We start from the raw sequence: 19399 nt of genomic DNA, 5'->3' as shown, positions 1-19399 counted from the left end.
GCAAAATACAAATTGCACTGCAATATATTCATCGGTAAACATTGAGCGAACGCCGCAAAGATGCAAATTACGTTACGGTGTGTTAATGCGTAAATATTGAGCGACAATCTAACGCACGTCAATCTGCAGGTAGCGGAGATCATATGATTTCATGCAAAAAAACATCAATATTTAATCGGGAAGGTTAGATTAATTAAACAAATAGGCGATTTGAAATTCTAATTAGTCATGTCGTTTGCGAGAAGAATAAATTACGATTTGTCTACACGATGTCTTCGAAAATAAGGTATAATTAAACTAGTCCGGAAAAATACTGTTTTCATTACATATCGTTACATATTACATATTTCTGTACGGTAGTCAAATTGGTTGCTTCGGCTGCATGGAGCAGGGATAGGTGCAGTCTCTCGCATACGGTTAGATCGCCAGTCTCATCGCGAGTGCTCCTCTTTGCCATGAAATCGTTCTTTCATAGAATCTGATTTGGACACCCAGTTTTTCCAGATGTTTTCAAAACAGACAATCTATTGCGTCCAGGTACATCCTTGCGGAAACAGGGATGTACCTGGTTAAAACGGCGATATCTGAGGATCTAAGTTTGTTTTCTGTATTGCTGTGGCGGTATCGAGATGAAATTTGTATGATTTTTTTGCTTTATGGGCAAATTTAACGTCTCGGTGTCTTCGACCTCGTTGTTTGTTTTAATCAAAAATCCCGTCACGCCTAATGGTCATATCCCTGGGTGAGTTCTTCCCATTTGAAGGCAACTCGGACTCTAGTGGTGGTCAAATGTGTAGGTGGTGAAGGAGGAATATGGGCGTTACATCTTTGTCGTTCTCCTCTTCCCTGCGCTTTGGGCCGATCCTCTACTGGTCCTCTTCGGTCTTCTCGTCGGTTGGAATTATGGGAGTAGCAGAGGTAGAGTTGGGCTTCCTAACGCTTTTCCTTGGCCTGTGACATTCGATTGTTGCAGCTAAAAACAGCCTACTAGTCTTAACTGTTAGATATAGTAGAGACTCCTGTATCCGAACTAATAGGGATACAAAAGTGTACGGATAGGGGAATATTCGGATAACAGAACGATTGCTTTTTTTGCATTAAACATTACAACAGAAATTGGGTAGAATTACATTCCTGTTGTGCCTTAAACCATTGAAGTCCTTTTTTTAATGACTCAAATGCTTCAATATGAGAAGGTATATTCTGATCGTTACTTTCGTTTAGCCACGAAATGTTGTGCGGATAACAGAACGTATGGATAATAAAATGTTCGTATATTAGGATTTCGGATATTGGGTGTTCGGATACGAGAGTCCCTACTGTATATTGAAATAAGCGGTTATAGTCATAGCCTTATATGATTATTTGGTCATTTGCACTAAATTAATGTTGGTTTTTTGTTATACTATATTCAAAGTTAAGATAGAATGGAAGTAAACAAAAATTCAATGTGAACATTGAATGCCATTGGCTGCAAGAGTGCAGCATCGTATTTAGGCGTGAATATTCTCTGTCTAAAACACCAGAAGTGAGAGAAAGAAAGAAACAGTACCTAAGTAATATCGAATTATTTAGCAATTTCTGCTCTTTACGTGGTTTTTCTCCAATAGCTACGGTGTAGATGTATGTATTGTATAAACCAAGCAACCTAAACATCCTAACCGCAAGAAATACAAAGTAATAAAAATTTAATTAATAGTAAACAAAGAAAAGTATAAAATTGTGATACAACATTTTCATGAGTATCGCCTGTATTGTGGAAGTGAGTGAATATGTCCAACACCGATTCTGGTGCCTGTTTGCCATTGCCAGTAAAAAAACGTCCCAAAAGGTTTTATTTTGAGGTTACTACAAAATTGGCGAATCTCTTTCCACCGTGCCACTTTTTCAAGTTTGGAAATGGAAAATAATCTGAGGAAGCTAAATCTGGCGAATAGAGTGGTGAAGAAAAAAGTTCGAAACCAAGTTTATTGATTTTGGCCTTCGCGATGACAGAAATGTGGACTAGTGCGTTGTTTTTCAATAAAACAAAAGACAAAAAAAACAAGACTTTCTTTTTCGCCAAGTGCAATCGCGTTTTCTTAATTTCTTTGCTAAAACGCTGCAATAAATTTGTGTAATGTTCTCCGTTTATTGTTTTTCCTATAGGGAGATAGTCAATAACAATTATCCTACGTGTATTCCAAAAAACTGACGCCATCACCTTTCCAGCAGGTGGAACGGTTTTCGCCTTCTTTGGAGTCGAATTTCCCCTTTTGAGTCCATTATTTTGACTGTTCTTTCGTCTCAGATGTGAAATGATGGATCCATGTTTCATACATGATTATGAATTGACGCAAAAACTCGGATCTATTGCTACGAAACTTTGTCAAACACTCCCTTGAAACATTCTCACGGCGCTATTTCTTCAATTGTGAATAATCGTAGCACCCATTTTGCGCACAGCTTTCTCATATCCAATTGTTCCGTCAAAATGCGATGTACAGTATTTCTCGAAATGCCTATCATATCTGCTAGGTCGCGCAATTTTAGCCGACGGTCTTCCAGTACAGTTTCGTAGATTTTTACCACAATTTCTGGAGTAGTCTCCTCATTAGGTCGACCACTACTGGGTTCACCTTGGCAGCTCGTACGACCACGTCACCCAACATTTTACAGTTGTCAACGAAGGACCAGATTTCCCCGGAGTAGAATCTAACTTCGCTTTAATGGATAGACCAAGCCTTTTTAAATAGAAGTATTGAATCACGTATCGATGACCAATTTTTTTTATCTCTAAAGAGGAAATCTCTAAAAGCGGTCCAAAATAAACATATGTCAACGTAGCATCCCCAAACTTTAGACATAAGCTTTTCAAGATTAGATTTTTGCAATATGCAAATTTTTAGCAAAAAATCGCCAATTTTCGCCACTTTTCAGCTTTTTATTTCATTAATATAAAATATTTGTTTTCTTAATTAATTTTTGTTATTTTCTTTGAAATCTATCTGAGTGCGACTCTGGCGCTCGCGGAAGCGCCGCCTCCTTGTTTACTTTCACTCTATTTTAGGTTTGAATGAACAGTAGTAGTAAATACATCATTTCGTCCTTTGGTTCTATTTTATTTTATCATAAGTACTGATGGATAATTTCATACAAACACTTTCATTTTATCGCGATAAACGAAATTACAATTCCCATAGAGGCAATGCTGCATAACAGTTGCGCAATACGCATGACTTTGTTATTGAAATCTTTAATCCAATTGCTAAAGCGAACATCAAGGTCAAAATAATATGTTCCAGTAGATGTCTAGATTTAAAAGGTAGAACATCTCTGTTTTCACTGATTGAAAAGCAAAATGTAAGTGAAGCATTTAATAGATTGAATACAATAATTAACGTTCTATTATCATATTGCGGTAAAAATGATCAAAAATTACGCAGTTGCTGCCCATTCCCATCATAAACAAACAAATACATACAATGAGTACCTCTCCATATCACTGAATCTAAATTCTCTCGTGCGAGCTTTCAAACAGGATGAATCTAAGTAATTCGACACTATAGAGTTAGAGCCTGGCTGTATAAAGAAGTGTTTCATTTCTATGTTAACCCACAAATTAACTATGCGAGCTAAAAATAATCTGCTTCAGGAAACAAGAACCGCGTCAAATCACTAACAGCGAACGCTTAACTTGATAAACTTTAATTCATTTTAGGCTTGTTTTTGTAAAATACGTATTAACCTTGTCCCTTGTGTTAACTCAGAATATATGGGAATGGAGGCAGTTTTTTAATCTCGTGTTAAGAATGACCCTGACTCCGGTCTTGACAGATTAACATTTATTACGTTAACACGTCACAATGAACGCAGAGTTAAAAAAAGTAAACACCACCACAACGCAACAAGTTGTTCTAGAGAGGGGTTTGGCGAGCATTCCACGTAGTTGTTGCACATTGTATTGCGTATGACATAATGTGTTTATTATCAATTGAAACTGCGGAAAAACTCTTTCCGACCTATATTAAAAGAATTCACGACATAGGCGTCACAAAGCCTATATTTTTTTATTACATTTAACTACAGGTTTCATTATTTTCGTCACCAGTGGAGTCATCATCGACGCTTGAATGAATATTATTGAGGCGACAGGAAGTGACACGTGATACTCGTTCTCTTCTGGTATAACATGAGCTACACAATTTTTCCACTCTGCGTTGTCCCCAAATTAGTTCGATGGGGTTAGAAGTGCAATAACAGCAATAAGCCATACCTAACTGATACATTCAGATCTTTTATTTGTACATATGAAACTATATATGACTTAACTATGTAACACAATAAATGAGCAACAAAAACTCAACTTAAAACGCCCTTCGTCGGCGCCACTGGTTTCAGTTTGTTTACACCCACGAGTACCCGTTTCTATGAGGAGTGGCAGCGCATCTTAAATATTCTTCGCTTCGCAAGCCAGACCGAGGCAACATTCGTTTTGGTCCACTGGCTTAGGTATTCGAAATATTAGAGAGCGTTAGCAGTTATGAGTTCATTTCGCATCGCGATTTTTTTGTCGTTCCTTCTGTAGACGAAGTTATCAACGGATATTAAAAATACTATACTTTTAATATAATTATTCATCCTGTTTGCAGTACGCGACAATTAATTGCCTTTTCTTAGGATCGTATACTGGATTTTCGCAACTATAGCTTTGATAGCTCTTATAATATGGAAAGGATACATAAAACCATACAGCCATTGGAAAAACATGGGAGTGCCCCAAGCACATCCTTGGTTTATAGTTGGAGATTCCTGGCCTACAATTTTCAGAATTAAAGGTGTGAAAGAGTGGATCGATTGGATGTATAATATGCATCCCGGCAGCAAGTATTTCCTTAACGCCTCGTTGGCTTAACAAAACATCCATGCTAGTGTAAAGTGAAATTTCAGGTACGTTGGAATGTACCATTTTTACCTTCCAACTCTTGTATTAAAGGATCCCGAAATCATTAAACAACTAACAATCAAAGATTTTGATTATTTCACCGATCATGGTAACTTTGCAGTATCGGAGGAAGTCGATCCTCTATGGAGTAAAAATCTCTTTGCCTTGAAAGGTGCGTAGTCAAATACACCCTGAACAAAATACTTCAACTTGAGGATCCATTTCAGGTCAAAGGTGGAGAGATATGAGGTCAGTGTTATCTGGTTCCTTCACCAGCAATAAAATGCGGTTGATGTATGAACTTATTAGAGAAGAAGCAGAGAAATTTGCAATTTTTTTTAAAAGCAAAAACGAGGATTTATTAGAACTGAATATGAAAGATTCGTTTTGCAGGTAAAGACATAGATTGTCCATTTAAAATTCAAGATTTGCGTCATGGGACATCGCATCGCTTGTCCCACAGAATTTCAAGCGCATTTCCTAACTGGTTATCCACATAGCTATTGCCCGTTTATTTTTACCAGAAATCTATATGTTTTGTTTTAAATCAAGATACACCACAGACGTTATCGCCTCAACATCGTTCGGCATTAAAGTGAATTCATTAGAAACGCCTAATAATGAATTCTATATAATGGGGAAGGAAGTTTCGGACTTCACCAAAATAACAATTTTACTCAAGTTCCTTGCAGTGATAGTGTGCCCTTGGTTCCTGAAGGTAATTCACTCAATCTAGCTGCGAACCTACAATAACAAATCTTTCTAGATGTTTAATATCGGTTTCCTATCTAAAAAAGTTCGTGTCTTTTTCACAAATATCATAGAGGAGACTATAAAGTTGAGGGAAGAAAAAGGAGTAGTGAGACCCGATATGATCAACTTGCTGTTGGAGGTTAAGCGAGGGTCTGCTAAAAAGAAAGAAGAGGACATCCCAGATGACGGTTTTGCAGTTATTAGAGAAGAAGCGGATGCATCAGGTGGTCCCCAAAATGTGGGCAAAATACTGCAACATCAATGTAATCAATTTTAGCTACACCCCATAAAAGGAAAGTAAACATAACCAACCAAGACATAGCCTCACAAGCTATGGTGTTCTTTTTGGCTGGATTTGACTCAGTATCCTCAGCCATGTCTTACATTGCTTATGAACTAGCGCTAAACCCAGAAATTCAAGCCAAACTAAGGAAAGAAATCAATGAAGTTTGGGCGAAATGTAACGGAAAACCTTCATATGAAGACATACTTGGCATGAAATATATGGACATGGTGGTTTCAGGTAAGTGTAATTACCACGAGTTCAGATATTATTTACAAATCAAAATGAAATTATTATAGAATCTTTGCGGAAGTGGCCGGTGGCACCAGCAGCAGACCGAATATGCGTGAAACCATATACTCTGGAACCAACATCACCTGGAGAACCCACAATTACTTTTAAAGTAAATGATACTTTATGGATCCCTATAATAAGCATCCACCATGACGAAAAGTACTATCCTGATCCGGAAAAGTTCATACCAGAACGATTTTCAGAGGCAAACAAGGGAAATATTTTGCCTTACACTTATTTGCCTTTCGGGGTAGGACCTAGGGCTTGCATTGGGTCCAGATTTGCTCTATTGGAAATCAAAGCAATTATGTTTTATTTATTGAAAAACTTTGAAGTTGTTCTTACAAAGAACACACGGATTCCGTTAAAATTCGTTCGCAAATCCATCGCTTTGACTCCTGAAGGAGGAATACCTTTGGGACTAAAATCTTTATAAGAGATAAAGCACTATGTATGTAGCTATTGCATAAGTGTATTCATTGTTATGTACTAATGAAAGCTAGCTTTAGAGTTATTTTAGGTTATTAAAGGAACCTTTTATAAATTGGTAATATATTTAGGATCGTTGTTTGTTCATAAAAATAAATAAAATATAATATTCATATAATGGTCAGTTCAAACAATTTCACACCTCTATTAGTTTCATAAAATGAAAAGAAGGAATTATAATTAAAAGAAAAAGCAAAAATTAGCAGGAAACATTCCGACAATAATCAGGTAATGTGTTAATTATCAGTCAATTATAATATATTTGGAGAACAAATTATAGATAACATTTTCCAATAGTGATCTGGCATAGAAAGAAATGTGAATCATAACAAAAAAAAAGTTATGGGAAAAATTCTCCACTTTATATCACAATAAGCAACATCAAAAAGGGGTAAACTAATCTCACAATGTATTTCAACATACCTCAACTGCGTTGTTTATCATAATAAAAAGCTGAGTAAAGTTCCTTGAACAACTGAATTTATTTTTTCAGTTGATCTCCTTGATCTGATCCTGGTGAAATTTATTCCAGGATTGGAAGTTACGGGCTCTGACGCAGAAATTTGGCGACAATATAAATGTGTGACTGCAAAACGTAGAAGTAATACCACGTAATACAGGGTGATTGCTTCTATAATAAACACATGCATCTCAAAATCAATATAGTTACTATGAAACTCCAATAGATTCCAATGATATATTTTCACCCACTATGTGTTCTTACTACCAGATTCTCTTTCATTACTTCTTGACAAACCAGCCATATGTTCACCATGTGGCATCATCCCATTACGAGCCTTCCTAAAAACAAAGAGCCTAGTTAATATTTTTTAATTATTACTTAATAGCTATTACCTAAATACCAGTGGATTCTTCACATCTAAAACTTTCTGTGAACAATGCTCTGAATCTAAACAGTACTGCAGAGAGAGCCACACTACTCATGGGATCATTCAACATATGTGATAATACAATACATGGGTCATAGAGTGACTTGTAACTGTTGTCTGGCCTGTCCTAACCCTAGCTCCAAAACAAACACAAATTAACGTAGCACCTTCAAACTTTAAACATAAGCTTTTTAAATTTGTATCTTTGTAATATACAAATTTTTAGGAAAAAAGTCGCTGTAACGTAATTTTCATCACTTTTCAGCTTTTTATTTCATTAATATAAAATATTTGTTTTTTCAATTAATTTTTGTTAATTTCTTTGAAATCTATCTGAGTGCGACTCTGGCGCTCGCGGAAGCGCCGCCTCCTTGTTTACTTTCACTCTATTTTAGGTTTGAATGAACAGTAGTAGTAAATACATCATTTCGTCCTTTGGCTTTATTTTATTTTATCATAAGTACTGATCGATAATCTCATACAAACACTTTCATTTTATCGCGATAAGTGAAATTACATTTCCCATAAAGACAATGCTCCATAGCAGTTGCGCAATACGCACGACTGTTATTGAAATCTTCAATTGATCCAGCTGCTAAAACGAGCATCAAGGTCAAAATAATACGTTCCAGTAGACGTCTAGTTTTAGAAAATTGAACATCTCTGTTTTCACAGATTAAAAAGCAAAATGTAAGTGAAGAATTTAATAGATTGAATACAATAATTAACGTTCTATTATCATATTGCGGTAAAAATGATCAAAAATTACGCAGTTGCTGCCCATTCCCATCAGAAACAAACAAATACATACAATGAGTACCTGTCCATATCACTGAATCTAAATTCTCTCGTGCGATGTTTCAAACAGAATGAATCTAAGTAACGCGACACTATAGAGCCTGGCTGTATAAAGAAATGTTTCATTTCTATGTTAACCCACAAATTAACTATGCGAGCTAAAAATAATCTGCTTCGGGAAACAAGAACCGCGTCAAATCACCAACAGCGAACGCTTAACTTGATAAACTTTAATTCATTTTAAGCCTGTTTTTGTAAAATACGAATTAACCTTGTCCCTTGAGTTAACTCAGAATATACGGGAATGGAAGCAGTTTTTTAACCCCGGGTTAAGAATAACCCTGACTCCGGTCTTGACAAGTTAACGCTTATTACGTTAGCACGTCGCAATGAACGCAGAGTTAAAAAACATAAACACCTTCACAACGCAACAAATAGTTCTAAAGAGGGGTTTGGCGAGCGTTCCATGTAGTTGTTGCACATTATATTGCGTATGACATAATGTGTTTATTATCAATTGAAACTGCGGAAAAACTCTTTCCGGCATATGTCAAAGGAATTCAGGACATAGGCGTGACAAAAACTATATTTTTTTATTACATTTAAATACAGGTTTTGTCATTTTCATCATCAGTGGAGTCACCATCGACGCTGGAGTGAATAATTGAGATGGCAGGAAGTGACACGTGGTACTTGTTTTCTTATGGTATAACATGAGCTACACGATTTTTCCACTCTGCGTTGCCCTCCAAATTAATTGGGTGCGGTTAGAAATGCAATAATAGCAATAAGCCATACCTAACTGATACATTCAGATCTTTTATTTGTACGTATGAAACTATATATGGCTTAACTATATAACACCACAAATGGGTAACAAAAATTTAACTAAAAGCCCTTCGTCGGCGCCACTGGTTTCAGTTTGTTTACACTCACGAGTACCCTTTTCTGTGAGGAGTGGCGGCGCATCTTAAATATTCTTCGTTTCGCAAGCCAGACCGAGGCAACATTCGTTTTGGTCCACTGGCTTAGGTATTCGAAATATTAGAGAGCGTTAGCAGTTATGATTTCATTTCGCATCGTGATTTTTTTATCGTTTCTTCAATAGATGAAGTTATCAGCGAATATTAAAAATACAATACTTTTAATTTAATTATTCATGTTTTTTTCAGTTCGACAATTAATTGCTTTTTCTTAGGATTATACAGGGTGTCCCGAAATTAAAGCACCATATTTAAACAACGTAAATTAGGTCAAAAAATAACACCAAAACTTTAAATAAAACAATGTCGGAAAATGCTTCCTTAATGAGGTATGCCTCTTTAAAGACGTAACTCTGATGATGGTAATTTTGAAATATTTCCAAAACGGTGCAAGATAACTTTATGAAATTTGGTACGATTTTATACCTTATAAGCCTCAATTGACTGATGTGGCTGAATGGAAATTATTTCGTCAGAGGCGTGCTGCACGGGTAGTGTCGGGGTTAAAAAATGCTAGATTTTTTTTATGTGCCCCATTTTTTAGTTGCTGATGCAAAATTATGAAACCATATACGCTTCCAGAAAAAAAAGACACTCTTGGTTCACGATGCTAGGACGCTTCGTTTTCGAATAAAATGAATTTAAACATTACAATACATGACAAATACAAATGATTTACTTTCTGTGAAAACTTAATAGTAGGCTACGAAATATTAAACAATGTTGACTGTCAATTTGATGTTTATATTTATTCTGTTGGGGAGTTTCTTTGTGTCATTATTAAGCTGTTAGTGAAAAATGGAGAAATTTTCAAGTAGGGAGCTTGCCGATATTCATTTTATTTATGGGTTCTGTAATGGTAATTCGCGAGCCGCCGTAGAAGAGTACAGAAGGAGGTACCCGAGAAGAAGAATACCTTTTCGATCTGTTTTTAATCGAGTACATAGAAATTTAGTCGAATGTGGTTCTTTTCAACGTTCTCGAGGCCAAGGAAGACCTACAGTAGATTACGATTTCGAGGATGTGCTTAATCGAATAGAAGAAAATCCTCAAATTTCTCTAAGAACGCTTGAAAACATTACAAACATACCAAAATCGATCGTAAATACAGTCGTTAAAATAACAACAGATAAACAGTTATTTCGAATATTAATTTTTAGATAGGAAGAATGACTCGGATGCAGGGATTGCATCCCTTTCACTATAAAAGGGTTCAAGACTTACGAGAGGAAGATTTTACAGTTAGGATGAATTTTTGCCAGTGGGTTTTGAATCACCAAAATGTTTTACATAATATCTTGTGGTCTGATGAGGCTAGTTTTACGAGAGACAAAGCATTTAACATCCATAACACACATTATTGGGAGTATGAAAATCCAAAAGTCGTAAGGAGAACACATTTTCAGCATAGGTTTTCTGTCAACATTTGGGCAGGTATCATAGGAAATAGATTAATAGGACCAGTTGTATTTCCAAACCGGTTAACAGCACAACACTATTTACATTTTCTTCAAAATGAGCTGGCAGGCCTATTAGAAGATATACCATTGCATACCCGATTGCAAATGTATTATCAACAAGATGGGGCACCAGCTCACTTTGGAAATAACGTGAAAAATTGGCTTGATGAAAAGTTTCCAGGCAGGTGGATAGGAAGAGGTAGTCCAATAACCTGGCCCCCTCGATCACCTGACCTTAATCCCCTGGATTATTTTTTTTGGGGCTTTATGTGTAGCATAATCTATGCCACAGAAATAAACACGAGGGAAGAACTGTTGGATAGAATCAACTTAGCTGCTAATCAAATAAAAGAAAATACGTTTCAAATTTCCCGTGCCTCCCAGAGCATAAAAAAACGATCTAGACTGTGTATCCAACAAAACGGAAACTTATTTGAAAACTTACTTTGAAAGTGCGTCATTTAAATTTCTTGTTCGTTTTTTATTATTGTTTAATCGTTTTGATGTGTTTAATAAAATATCGCTTTAAGCATCATTTGTATTTGTCATGTATTGTAATGTTTAAATTCATTTTATTCGAAAACGAAGCGTCCTAGCATCGTGAACCAAGAGTGTCTTTTTTTTCTGGAAGCGTATATGGTTTCATAATTTTGCATCAGCAACTAAAAAATGGGGCACATAAAAAAAATCTAGCATTTTTTAACCCCGACACTACCCGTGCAGCACGCCTCTGACGAAATAATTTCCATTCAGCCACATCAGTCAATTGAGGCTTATAAGGTATAAAATCGTACCAAATTTCATAAAGTTATCTTGCACCGTTTTGGAAATATTTCAAAATTACCATCATCAGAGTTACGTCTTTAAAGAGGCATACCTCATTAAGGAAGCATTTTCCGACATTGTTTTATTTAAAGTTTTGGTGTTATTTTTTGACCTAATTTACGTTGTTTAAATATGGTGCTTTAATTTCGGGACACCCTGTATACTGGATTTTCTCAACTATAGCTTTGATAGCTCTAATAATATGGAAAGGATACGTAAAACCATACAGCCAATGGAAAAACATGGGAGTACTCCAAGCATCCCCTTGGTTTTTGGTTGGAGATTCCTGGCCTAGTCTTTTCGGACTTAAGGGTACGAAAGAGTGGATCGATTGGCTTTATAATATGCATCCCGGCAGCAAGTATTTTCTTAACGCCTCGTTGGCTTAACAAAACATCCATGCTAATATAAAGTGAAATTTCAGGTATATTGGAATGTACCAGTTTTACCTTCCAACTCTTGTATTAAAGGATCCCGAAGTCATTAAACAACTAACAATTAAAGATTTTGATTATTTCACCGATCACAGAAACTTTGCAGTATCGGAGGAAATCGATCCTCTATGGAGTGCAAATCTCTTTACATTGAAAGGTGCGTAACAAATAAACACCAAAGAAAATATTTCAACTTAAGGATCCATTTCAGGTCTAAGGTGGAGAGATATGAGGACAGTGTTATCTGGTTCCTTCACCAGCAATAAAATGCGGATAATGTACGAACTTATTAGAGAAGAAGCAGAGAAATTTGCAATTTTTTTTAAAAGCAAAAACGAGGATTTAATAGAACTGAATATGAAAGATTCGTTTTGCAGGTAAATGCATAGTGTTCCATTTAAAATTCAATGGGACATCACATAGTTCGTCCCTCAAAAGTTCAAGAGCATTTCCTAATTGGTTATCCACATAGCTATTGCCCGTCTATTTTCACCAAAAATCCATTTTTAAAATTTTAATTCAAGGTACGCCACAGACGTTATCGCTTCAACGTCGTTCGGCATTAAAGTGAATTCACTAGAAATGCCCAATAATGAATTCTATATAATGGGGAAGGATGTTTCGGACTTCAACAAAATAACAGTTTTATTCAAGTTCCTTGCACTGATGATATGCCCTTGGTTCCTGAAGGTAATTTACTCAATCTAGCCGCGAGCCTATAACAATAAATTTTTCTAGATGTTTAATATCAGCTTCTTATCTAAAAAAGTTAATGCCTTTTTCACAAATCTCATAGAGGAGACAGTGAAATTAAGGGAAGAAAAAGGAGTAGTGAGACCTGATATGATTAACTTACTGTTGGAGATTAAGCGAGGATCTGCTAAAAAGAAAGAAGAGGACGTCCCAGATGACGGTTTTGCAGTTGTCAGAGAAGAAGCGGATGCATCAGGTGGTCCCCAAAATTGTGGGTAAAATACTGCAACATCAATGTAATCAGTTTTAGCTACATCCCATAAAAGGAAAGTAAACATAACCAACCAAGACATAGCCTCACAAGCTATGGTGTTCTTTTTGGCTGGATTTGACACAGTATCTACAGCAATGAGTTATACTGCTTATGAACTAGCATTAAACTCAGAAATTCAGGCCAAACTAAGGAAAGAAATCAATGAAGTTTGGGCGAAATGTAACGGAAAACCTTCATATGAAGACATACTTGGCATGAAATATATGGACATGGTGGTTTCAGGTAAGGGGTAACTACCAAGGGTTCAAATATTATTTGCAAATCAAAATAAAATTATTGTAGAATCTTTGCGGAAGTGGCCAGCTGCACCATTAGTTGACAGAGTGTGCGTTAAACCATATACTCTGGAACCAACATCACCTGGAGAACCCACAATTACTTTTAAAGTAAAAGATATTTTATGGATCCCCATAATAAGTATCCACCGTGACGAAAAGTACTACCCTGATCCGGAAAAGTTCATACCAGAACGATTTTCAGAGGCAAACAAGGGAAATATTTTGCCTTGCACTTATTTGCCTTTCGGGGTAGGACCTAGGGCTTGCATTGGGTCTAGATTTGCTCTACTGGAAATCAAAGTGATTCTGTTTTATGTGTTAAAAAACTTTGAACTTGTTCCTACAAAGAACACACAGATTACGTTCAAATTTCTCCCCAGATCTCTCACTTTGACTCCTGAAGGAGGAATACATTTGGGACTGAAATCTTTATAAGAGATAAAGCACTACGTATGTAGCTATCGCATAGGCGTATATTCATAATTATATATTAATAAAAGCTAACTTTAGAGTCATTTTAGGCTGTTAAAGAAACCCTTTATAAATTGGTAATATATTTAGGATCTTTATTTGTTCACAAAAATAAACAAAATATAATATTCATATAATGGTCAGTTCAAACAATATCACACCTCTATTAGTTTCATAAAATGAAAAGAAGGAATTATAATTAAAAGAAAAAGCGAAAATTAGTAAGGAACATTCCAGTACTAATCGAGCAATGTGCTAATTATTAGTTAATTTTAATATATCTGAAGAATGAATCAAAGATAACTTTACCGATAGTGACATGGCACAGAAAGAAAAGTGAATCATAACATTAAAAAAAAGTTACGGGAAAAATTCTCCACTTTATATCACAATAAGCAGCATCAAAAAGGGGTAAACTAAACTAATCTCAAAATGTATTTCAACATACCTCAACTGCGTTGTTTATCATAATAGAGAGCTGATTAAAGCTCGTTGAACAACCGAATTTATTTTTTCAGTTGATCTTTATTCATGTGGATTAGATAACATACAATAAAATCAAGATCAACTGAGAAATATGACTTCAAAATATGGATGAACTAATCCACCTTACTATAGATATTCTACGTTTGTGGTGAATAATATCGAAAATTCCTTAATTCGCATTAATTCGTCTGAAGCAATCACGAATCAGCCTTCATTGGCAGCTTTGCATTGTCTAAAGACAATAAACAACGAGCAAAAGTGGATTCTAAAATGCAAAAATAATTATGTACATACAAATAAATCAATCTTTTGTTTCAACAGTATTCATAAATCGTGTTCTTTCTTACGATGCTGAGCTAACATTCTCATTAGCTGTCGTCTTCGATAAAAGCTCTATTCAAAGACCGTCTGTTTCGCGCACCACGTCTGATTTGGTTAAGGCAGGCCAACATCCTAATCATAAATGCTGCGGGAACAGTTATGGTGTCTCTGGTTTCTTCTAGCATTATAGCGTTTCTGTTGATCAACTGTAGAAAATGAGTATGAGAATAAATTGTCTTCCAACTTCTCCAATAAATAACGAACATTTTTTTATACTAATTTTTAGCAAGAAGCTTGAATTAAGGACGCGAATAAAGTAATCTTTAAAGAAAACAATACATACATCGTCCGCAAGTTCGGCATCAAACCCACTCTCCTCCAGAATAGGAGCCCAAAGCTTGACATCGTGATCAATTCCACTGGTGGCTAGAATAGGGTAAGTGGGATGGGGCTGCAGACAGTTGACCACGTGCTGATCGGCCTGTAACAGCATTTTAAGTTCGGTTGTGTGCCGGTCCCAAATGAAGACGTGGCCGCAATCGGAGCCCGACATTACGTAGTTCGAACCCCAGAAAGTCGCCTCCTTTATCATAGTCCTGAAGATCAAAACAAAATGTCTTCAAGTGCTAGAGTCAAATAGTTCCAGTTCCTTATTTAATCAATTAAGCTAACTTTCTAATTTAAAGTTTTTTCGCAAGAATTAACTTTTATCTGACTTAACCCACCTTGTCTTTTGCAGGGTTTCAGACACTAGTGCTAGAAAAATACCTTACACCGCATAGCCGCTGGTACAACAAGGCTATACTTACCTTGCATTTCTATGACCTGTATATTTCTTCTTTACTTCGGCTTCATACATGGTGGCACGATATTCATCAAACTTTACAGCAGCTTCTTCGCTATTAGTTTCTTTTGCCAATTCATCGGTCTCTTCTAAATCTTCTTCCTCTTCTTCATCTGAATAGTCAACGTCCATCTACGGATGATCATTTAAGATGTATCTTTAAGTAATTTAGAGTACCAAAATGGTTTAAAGATTACGAAGCAAAAACAAAAGAAAATTCGCGATTTACAATTCGTAGCAAAGAAGATTATTTAAAAAAATCAGAAAAAATTGAAAAAATGACATAGCGGGCAGATACCTCCAAGGCTCTTCTTTGAGATGAAGAACCACCAGTAGCCGCTCGTGTTGATCTGGAAGAGGGAGTTGCGTCTGAACTATCAGATTCATTATTGGCTCGTAAACTAATGGTGGAGCTAGATGTACTTTGACCTGAGTACCTGGAAATATAGGGTGATTCGGATTTTAATTAAGCAATGTAATGGATAATAGAAACTAGAAAAATAAAGAGAAAAAAAAGCTTTTTGATCCTAATCCAGGGCGTTAATAAAATTTTAAAACATATAAGTTCATATAAGCTTTTTGCTTTACTTTTCGAACTTCTACTATTAAAATTTCCCGCTTAAAATCTGAATTACCCTATATATGAACGTGACCAACGACATTCAAAACAACTTGAAATTTTATAATATTGTCTACGTCTGTAAGTCCGCAAGTTAGTTTAAGCAAATATTTATTTGATAAAAATTCCGACTCTTGGACGAAAAAGACTCGAGAAGATTGGATTTGCTTTACCTAAAACTAACTGACGGCTCAGCTCCATGTTCATTAATAAATCCTTGTCTCAAGTTCCTCAAAGCAGCCAAATTATTGTGCAAATCACTGGTCACATTAGAGCTCGTCTCTCTATTGGTAGAACTTGTTTCAGGATTAGGAGTTACGGGCTCTGACGCGGAAGTTTGGGATCTACAACAATATAAACGTGTGACTGTAAAACGTAGAAGTAATACCATATAATATAGGATGATCACTTCTACAAAAAACATATTCATCTCAAAATCAATATAGTTAATGTAAAACTCCGATACATTTCAATGGTATAATATTTTCACTCACTGTATATTCTCACTACCAGATTCTCCTTCATTGCTTCCGGACGAACCAACCATGTGTTCACCATCTGACACCACCCCACCAGCACTTTCCTAAAAACAAATAGCCTAGTTAATTTTTTTTTAAATTACTAGTTAATAGCTATTACCTGAATACTAGTGGATCCACCTTCTCTTGCTTCTAAAACTCTCTGTGAGTTGTCCTCTGAATCTAAAGAGTCCTCCCCACCTGCAGAGAGAGCCGCACGAGTCATAGGATCATTTAACATGCGTGATAATACGTCGGTCATTCGCTGCATTAGAGTGGCCTGGAGTTGTGGTCTAGCTTGTCCTAACCCTAAAGCCAAAGAAATGTCTTCATCAGCAATGTATCAGGTTTAGGGTGAATGAAATAGCTTTGGAGCTAGTAAAATGCCCACGCTAATGAAGTGTTGCTGTGTGATAACATGACTTACCAGACATGCCAGAGGCGTCCCTTTCGGGCCTAGCATCGGGACCTGTATCCGACCAATCACCACGTAACCTGAGTCTTCTCACTGGAGGAGGGGATACCCTTTCCCGCTTACCTCTAACTACCCTCAATTTTTCCCATACTGACTGCTTTGGCAGGGGCTTTTTCAGTTGTTGTGAAGTGCACTCCTAAGACGGAAATATCAGCTGAAATATATCCAGGGATTAAACTAAAGGAAATATTCAATTAGATTTGAGGATTCCTCTGTTTATCCCATAACGAAACTCAAGATTATTTTTAATTTATATAAACGGATCTTAAACATAAATATTTTTCTGTTGTAATATTGAATACCTGAACATTAAAGAGATATAAATAGTCCGATGAGTAGCTAACAAGCATGTCTTTGCCACCGTTGTCATAGCTAAGAGAAGTAATTCTATAGTGCCTCTCTTCCCCGAATTTTGGAGCAACAAAGGTGCAAAAAGGTTGAGCCAGCAAGTGTTCTAATAAACCACAAAAGATATGTTTTTGACTTTAATCGCATATTTCAGAGAAGTTAATTACCTCCAGGAGTAACACTGAGATATCTTCGGTCATAGATTCTCACTGTGGAATCTGCACAGCCAACGGCTAGTTGATGGCTAGCTGTAGGACTGACAGCTAATGCTGTAATGGCTCTTTTGCATGATATTAAAATGTTTTCTTTGCACTTTTGTAATGAACAACTAAAAAATATATATTTCACATTATATCTTTGAAAATTGTGCATTTACATGCTGAACAATAAGTAATTGAAAAGTCTTACCTACTCTTTTCTCTTAAATCAAACCATCTAACTGTACCATCTTCCCCACAACTCATGAAAGTATTTGAATTGTCAGGAACAGTCAATACCTCATAAGTTGTAGTACCACCATGACAATGAAATTGATTTTGATAAGTTTCTTCTTGGCGATTTAAGTCTAAAATTACATGTTTAATTAATTGTTTTATGTGTAATTTAGTATTTAAATAAAATGTTAAAATGTCTTAGAATAATTACCAGTATGTAAAACTATCCCATCGCCAGAACAACTAACAATTTGCTGATCACTAGTAGAAGGTAGAAATTTTGCACTAAAAATATTTGCCTTGTGACTGGTGCAGTAATTTGCCTCAACTTTATAGGTGAATCCATTAGTTATCATTAGATGCTGATCATCAGACCCGGACAGAATTAAGCTTCCTGAATCATTCCAGCAAATAGTATTCACACAGCCCTTATGTCCTTGGAGGCTTTTGACTAGATCAAGACGCTGGACTAAACTGAGATCATCTAGAAACACTCAAGGTATCTTAATATGTAAAAGACTTAAGCCACTATTTCAAAGGAAGAAATTGGCTTTAGAGAAGTTGATTTCATAAACCTCAGTGAACATATTACTTTTTTCAAATAATTGAAATAAAGATTAGATTGCCCAAAGTGGTTGTCAGGTGAAAGACCAGCTTGGTGACCATAAACTCCAAATCCAATCTTTCTATGAACTTAATATTGCTGATGTTCTCTCAAAGTTTTTGGACAGTTTTCTAATGAGTTGGAGCAAATCTGATATTTGCTTTTACTCATGCTTATTTACTTACCTATTTCACTTGAAGGGTCTAGAGGAAACCTACTTACCTTTAGCTGTACGTCCTATATTCCTAATTCTATTGTCATACAGCCTTTCCCATACATCTTTAAATACTGAGTTCTTTTTTTGATACATTGTGGTTTCCTTAAAACTTTGTGTTCTTTTCCTGCCTTAAACAAAGACATCTTCAATTGCTCTGTTACAGTACGTGACCTTTTTGTTCGTTTTTTAAATGGTCAATAAAGTGGGTATGGAATGCATAATTTCTGGATAAAACCCAAACACTTAAAGAGCTAACACATAAAATTTGGGCGTTTATAACAATAAACTCACCTATTTCAGTTAAATTACCTGGTGGCATGCCCTAAATAAGTAGCTGAAATCCCAAGCTGATTCCAAAATCATTGAAAAAACAGATATTTCAAGAATTACATCTATTTTTGAATTTTTTAGTGCAAAATGATTTATGATTTGCAATGTTATGATCTTTTGGACAATAATGACAGTTCCACATATGGACACAGATGGTCGACACATCGTCACACTTCAAAATCAGCTGAGAATAATGACAAAAACTTTTTAGCCGCATTCAGCAGAGATGACAGTTGTCCAACTATTTAACATACCATTTCAGTTTAAATGTTCAAATAAACGCAGGCCCTTTTT

At 35.9% G+C, this 19399-nt stretch overlaps 3 protein-coding genes across 6 annotated transcripts; 2 read left to right on the top strand and 1 right to left on the bottom strand.

Annotated features, from left to right (window-relative positions):
* The first annotated feature begins 3248 nt into the window (after window positions 1-3248).
* Window positions 3249-6829, top strand: LOC136417987 (cytochrome P450 9e2-like). Its single transcript, XM_066403873.1, has 8 exons — window positions 3249-3342; window positions 4660-4866; window positions 4930-5096; window positions 5152-5317; window positions 5477-5642; window positions 5691-5901; window positions 5955-6200; window positions 6260-6829. Coding segments are annotated over exons 1-8 (1596 nt in total). The 5' UTR covers window positions 3249-3340; the 3' UTR covers window positions 6691-6829.
* A 2790-nt stretch (window positions 6830-9619) lies between these two features.
* On the top strand, window positions 9620-13936 carry LOC136417996 (cytochrome P450 9e2-like). Of its 3 annotated transcripts, XM_066403893.1 has the most exons (8): window positions 9620-10515; window positions 10575-12060; window positions 12124-12290; window positions 12345-12510; window positions 12658-12823; window positions 12872-13082; window positions 13131-13382; window positions 13443-13936. In XM_066403893.1, exons 2-8 carry the CDS (start codon window positions 11942-11944, stop codon window positions 13871-13873), a joined length of 1512 nt encoding a protein of 503 aa, XP_066259990.1. In that variant the 5' UTR covers window positions 9620-10515; window positions 10575-11941; the 3' UTR covers window positions 13874-13936. The 3 variants fall into 3 exon arrangements, with proteins under 3 accessions (XP_066259990.1, XP_066259982.1, XP_066259998.1); XM_066403885.1 differs by having other exon boundaries at window positions 9620-12060; XM_066403901.1 differs by having other exon boundaries at window positions 9620-12060; window positions 13137-13382; window positions 13443-13935.
* A 39-nt stretch (window positions 13937-13975) lies between these two features.
* LOC136417973 (DDB1- and CUL4-associated factor 6-like) lies at window positions 13976-19213 on the bottom strand. 2 transcript variants are annotated; one of them, XM_066403859.1, is made up of 14 exons: window positions 19067-19213; window positions 18781-18999; window positions 18166-18438; window positions 17929-18085; window positions 17688-17848; window positions 17475-17626; window positions 17125-17308; window positions 16819-17006; window positions 16674-16762; window positions 16353-16523; window positions 15859-15997; window positions 15526-15692; window positions 15060-15312; window positions 13976-14922 (listed from the first exon to the last, which is right to left on the bottom strand). In XM_066403859.1, the coding sequence occupies exons 2-14, from the start codon at window positions 18866-18868 to the stop codon at window positions 14764-14766; spliced, it is 2181 nt and encodes a 726-aa protein (XP_066259956.1). In that variant the 5' UTR covers window positions 18869-18999; window positions 19067-19213; the 3' UTR covers window positions 13976-14763. The 2 variants fall into 2 exon arrangements, with proteins under 2 accessions (XP_066259956.1, XP_066259948.1); XM_066403851.1 differs by having other exon boundaries at window positions 18781-18903.
* Window positions 19214-19399: the final 186 nt, after the last annotated feature.

The sequence above is a fragment of the Euwallacea similis genome, chromosome 2 (assembly GCF_039881205.1).
Source record: "Euwallacea similis isolate ESF13 chromosome 2, ESF131.1, whole genome shotgun sequence".
In the NCBI taxonomy this organism is placed as follows: Eukaryota; Metazoa; Arthropoda; class Insecta; order Coleoptera; family Curculionidae; genus Euwallacea; species Euwallacea similis.
This window is presented reverse-complemented; position numbering and strand designations above follow the sequence as displayed.

What these genes read in the sequence shown, in the direction of transcription:
- LOC136417987 (XM_066403873.1), top strand. An exon ending in AAATCTCTTTGCCTTGAAAG is followed by an intron (nt 5,097 to 5,151) that starts GTGCGTAGTCAA and finishes GATCCATTTCAG; the next exon opens with GTCAAAGGTGGAGAGATATG. An exon ending in TGTGCCCTTGGTTCCTGAAG is followed by an intron (nt 5,643 to 5,690) that starts GTAATTCACTCA and finishes AAATCTTTCTAG; the next exon opens with ATGTTTAATATCGGTTTCCT.
- LOC136417996 (XM_066403893.1), top strand. Translation starts at nt 11,942, where the DNA reads ATGGGAGTACTCCAAGCATCCCCTTGGTTTTTGGTTGGAGATTCCTGG. An exon ending in AAATCTCTTTACATTGAAAG is followed by an intron (nt 12,291 to 12,344) that starts GTGCGTAACAAA and finishes GATCCATTTCAG; the next exon opens with GTCTAAGGTGGAGAGATATG. An exon ending in AGAAGAAGCGGATGCATCAG is followed by an intron (nt 13,083 to 13,130) that starts GTGGTCCCCAAA and finishes CAATGTAATCAG; the next exon opens with TTTTAGCTACATCCCATAAA.
- LOC136417973 (XM_066403851.1), bottom strand. Translation starts at nt 19,094, where the DNA reads ATGCCACCAGGTAATTTAACTGAAATAG. An exon ending in TATATCTCTTTAATGTTCAG is followed by an intron (nt 17,309 to 17,474) that starts GTATTCAATATT and finishes TTTCCGTCTTAG; the next exon opens with GAGTGCACTTCACAACAACT. An exon ending in CTCAAAGAAGAGCCTTGGAG is followed by an intron (nt 15,693 to 15,858) that starts GTATCTGCCCGC and finishes GATCATCCGTAG; the next exon opens with ATGGACGTTGACTATTCAGA.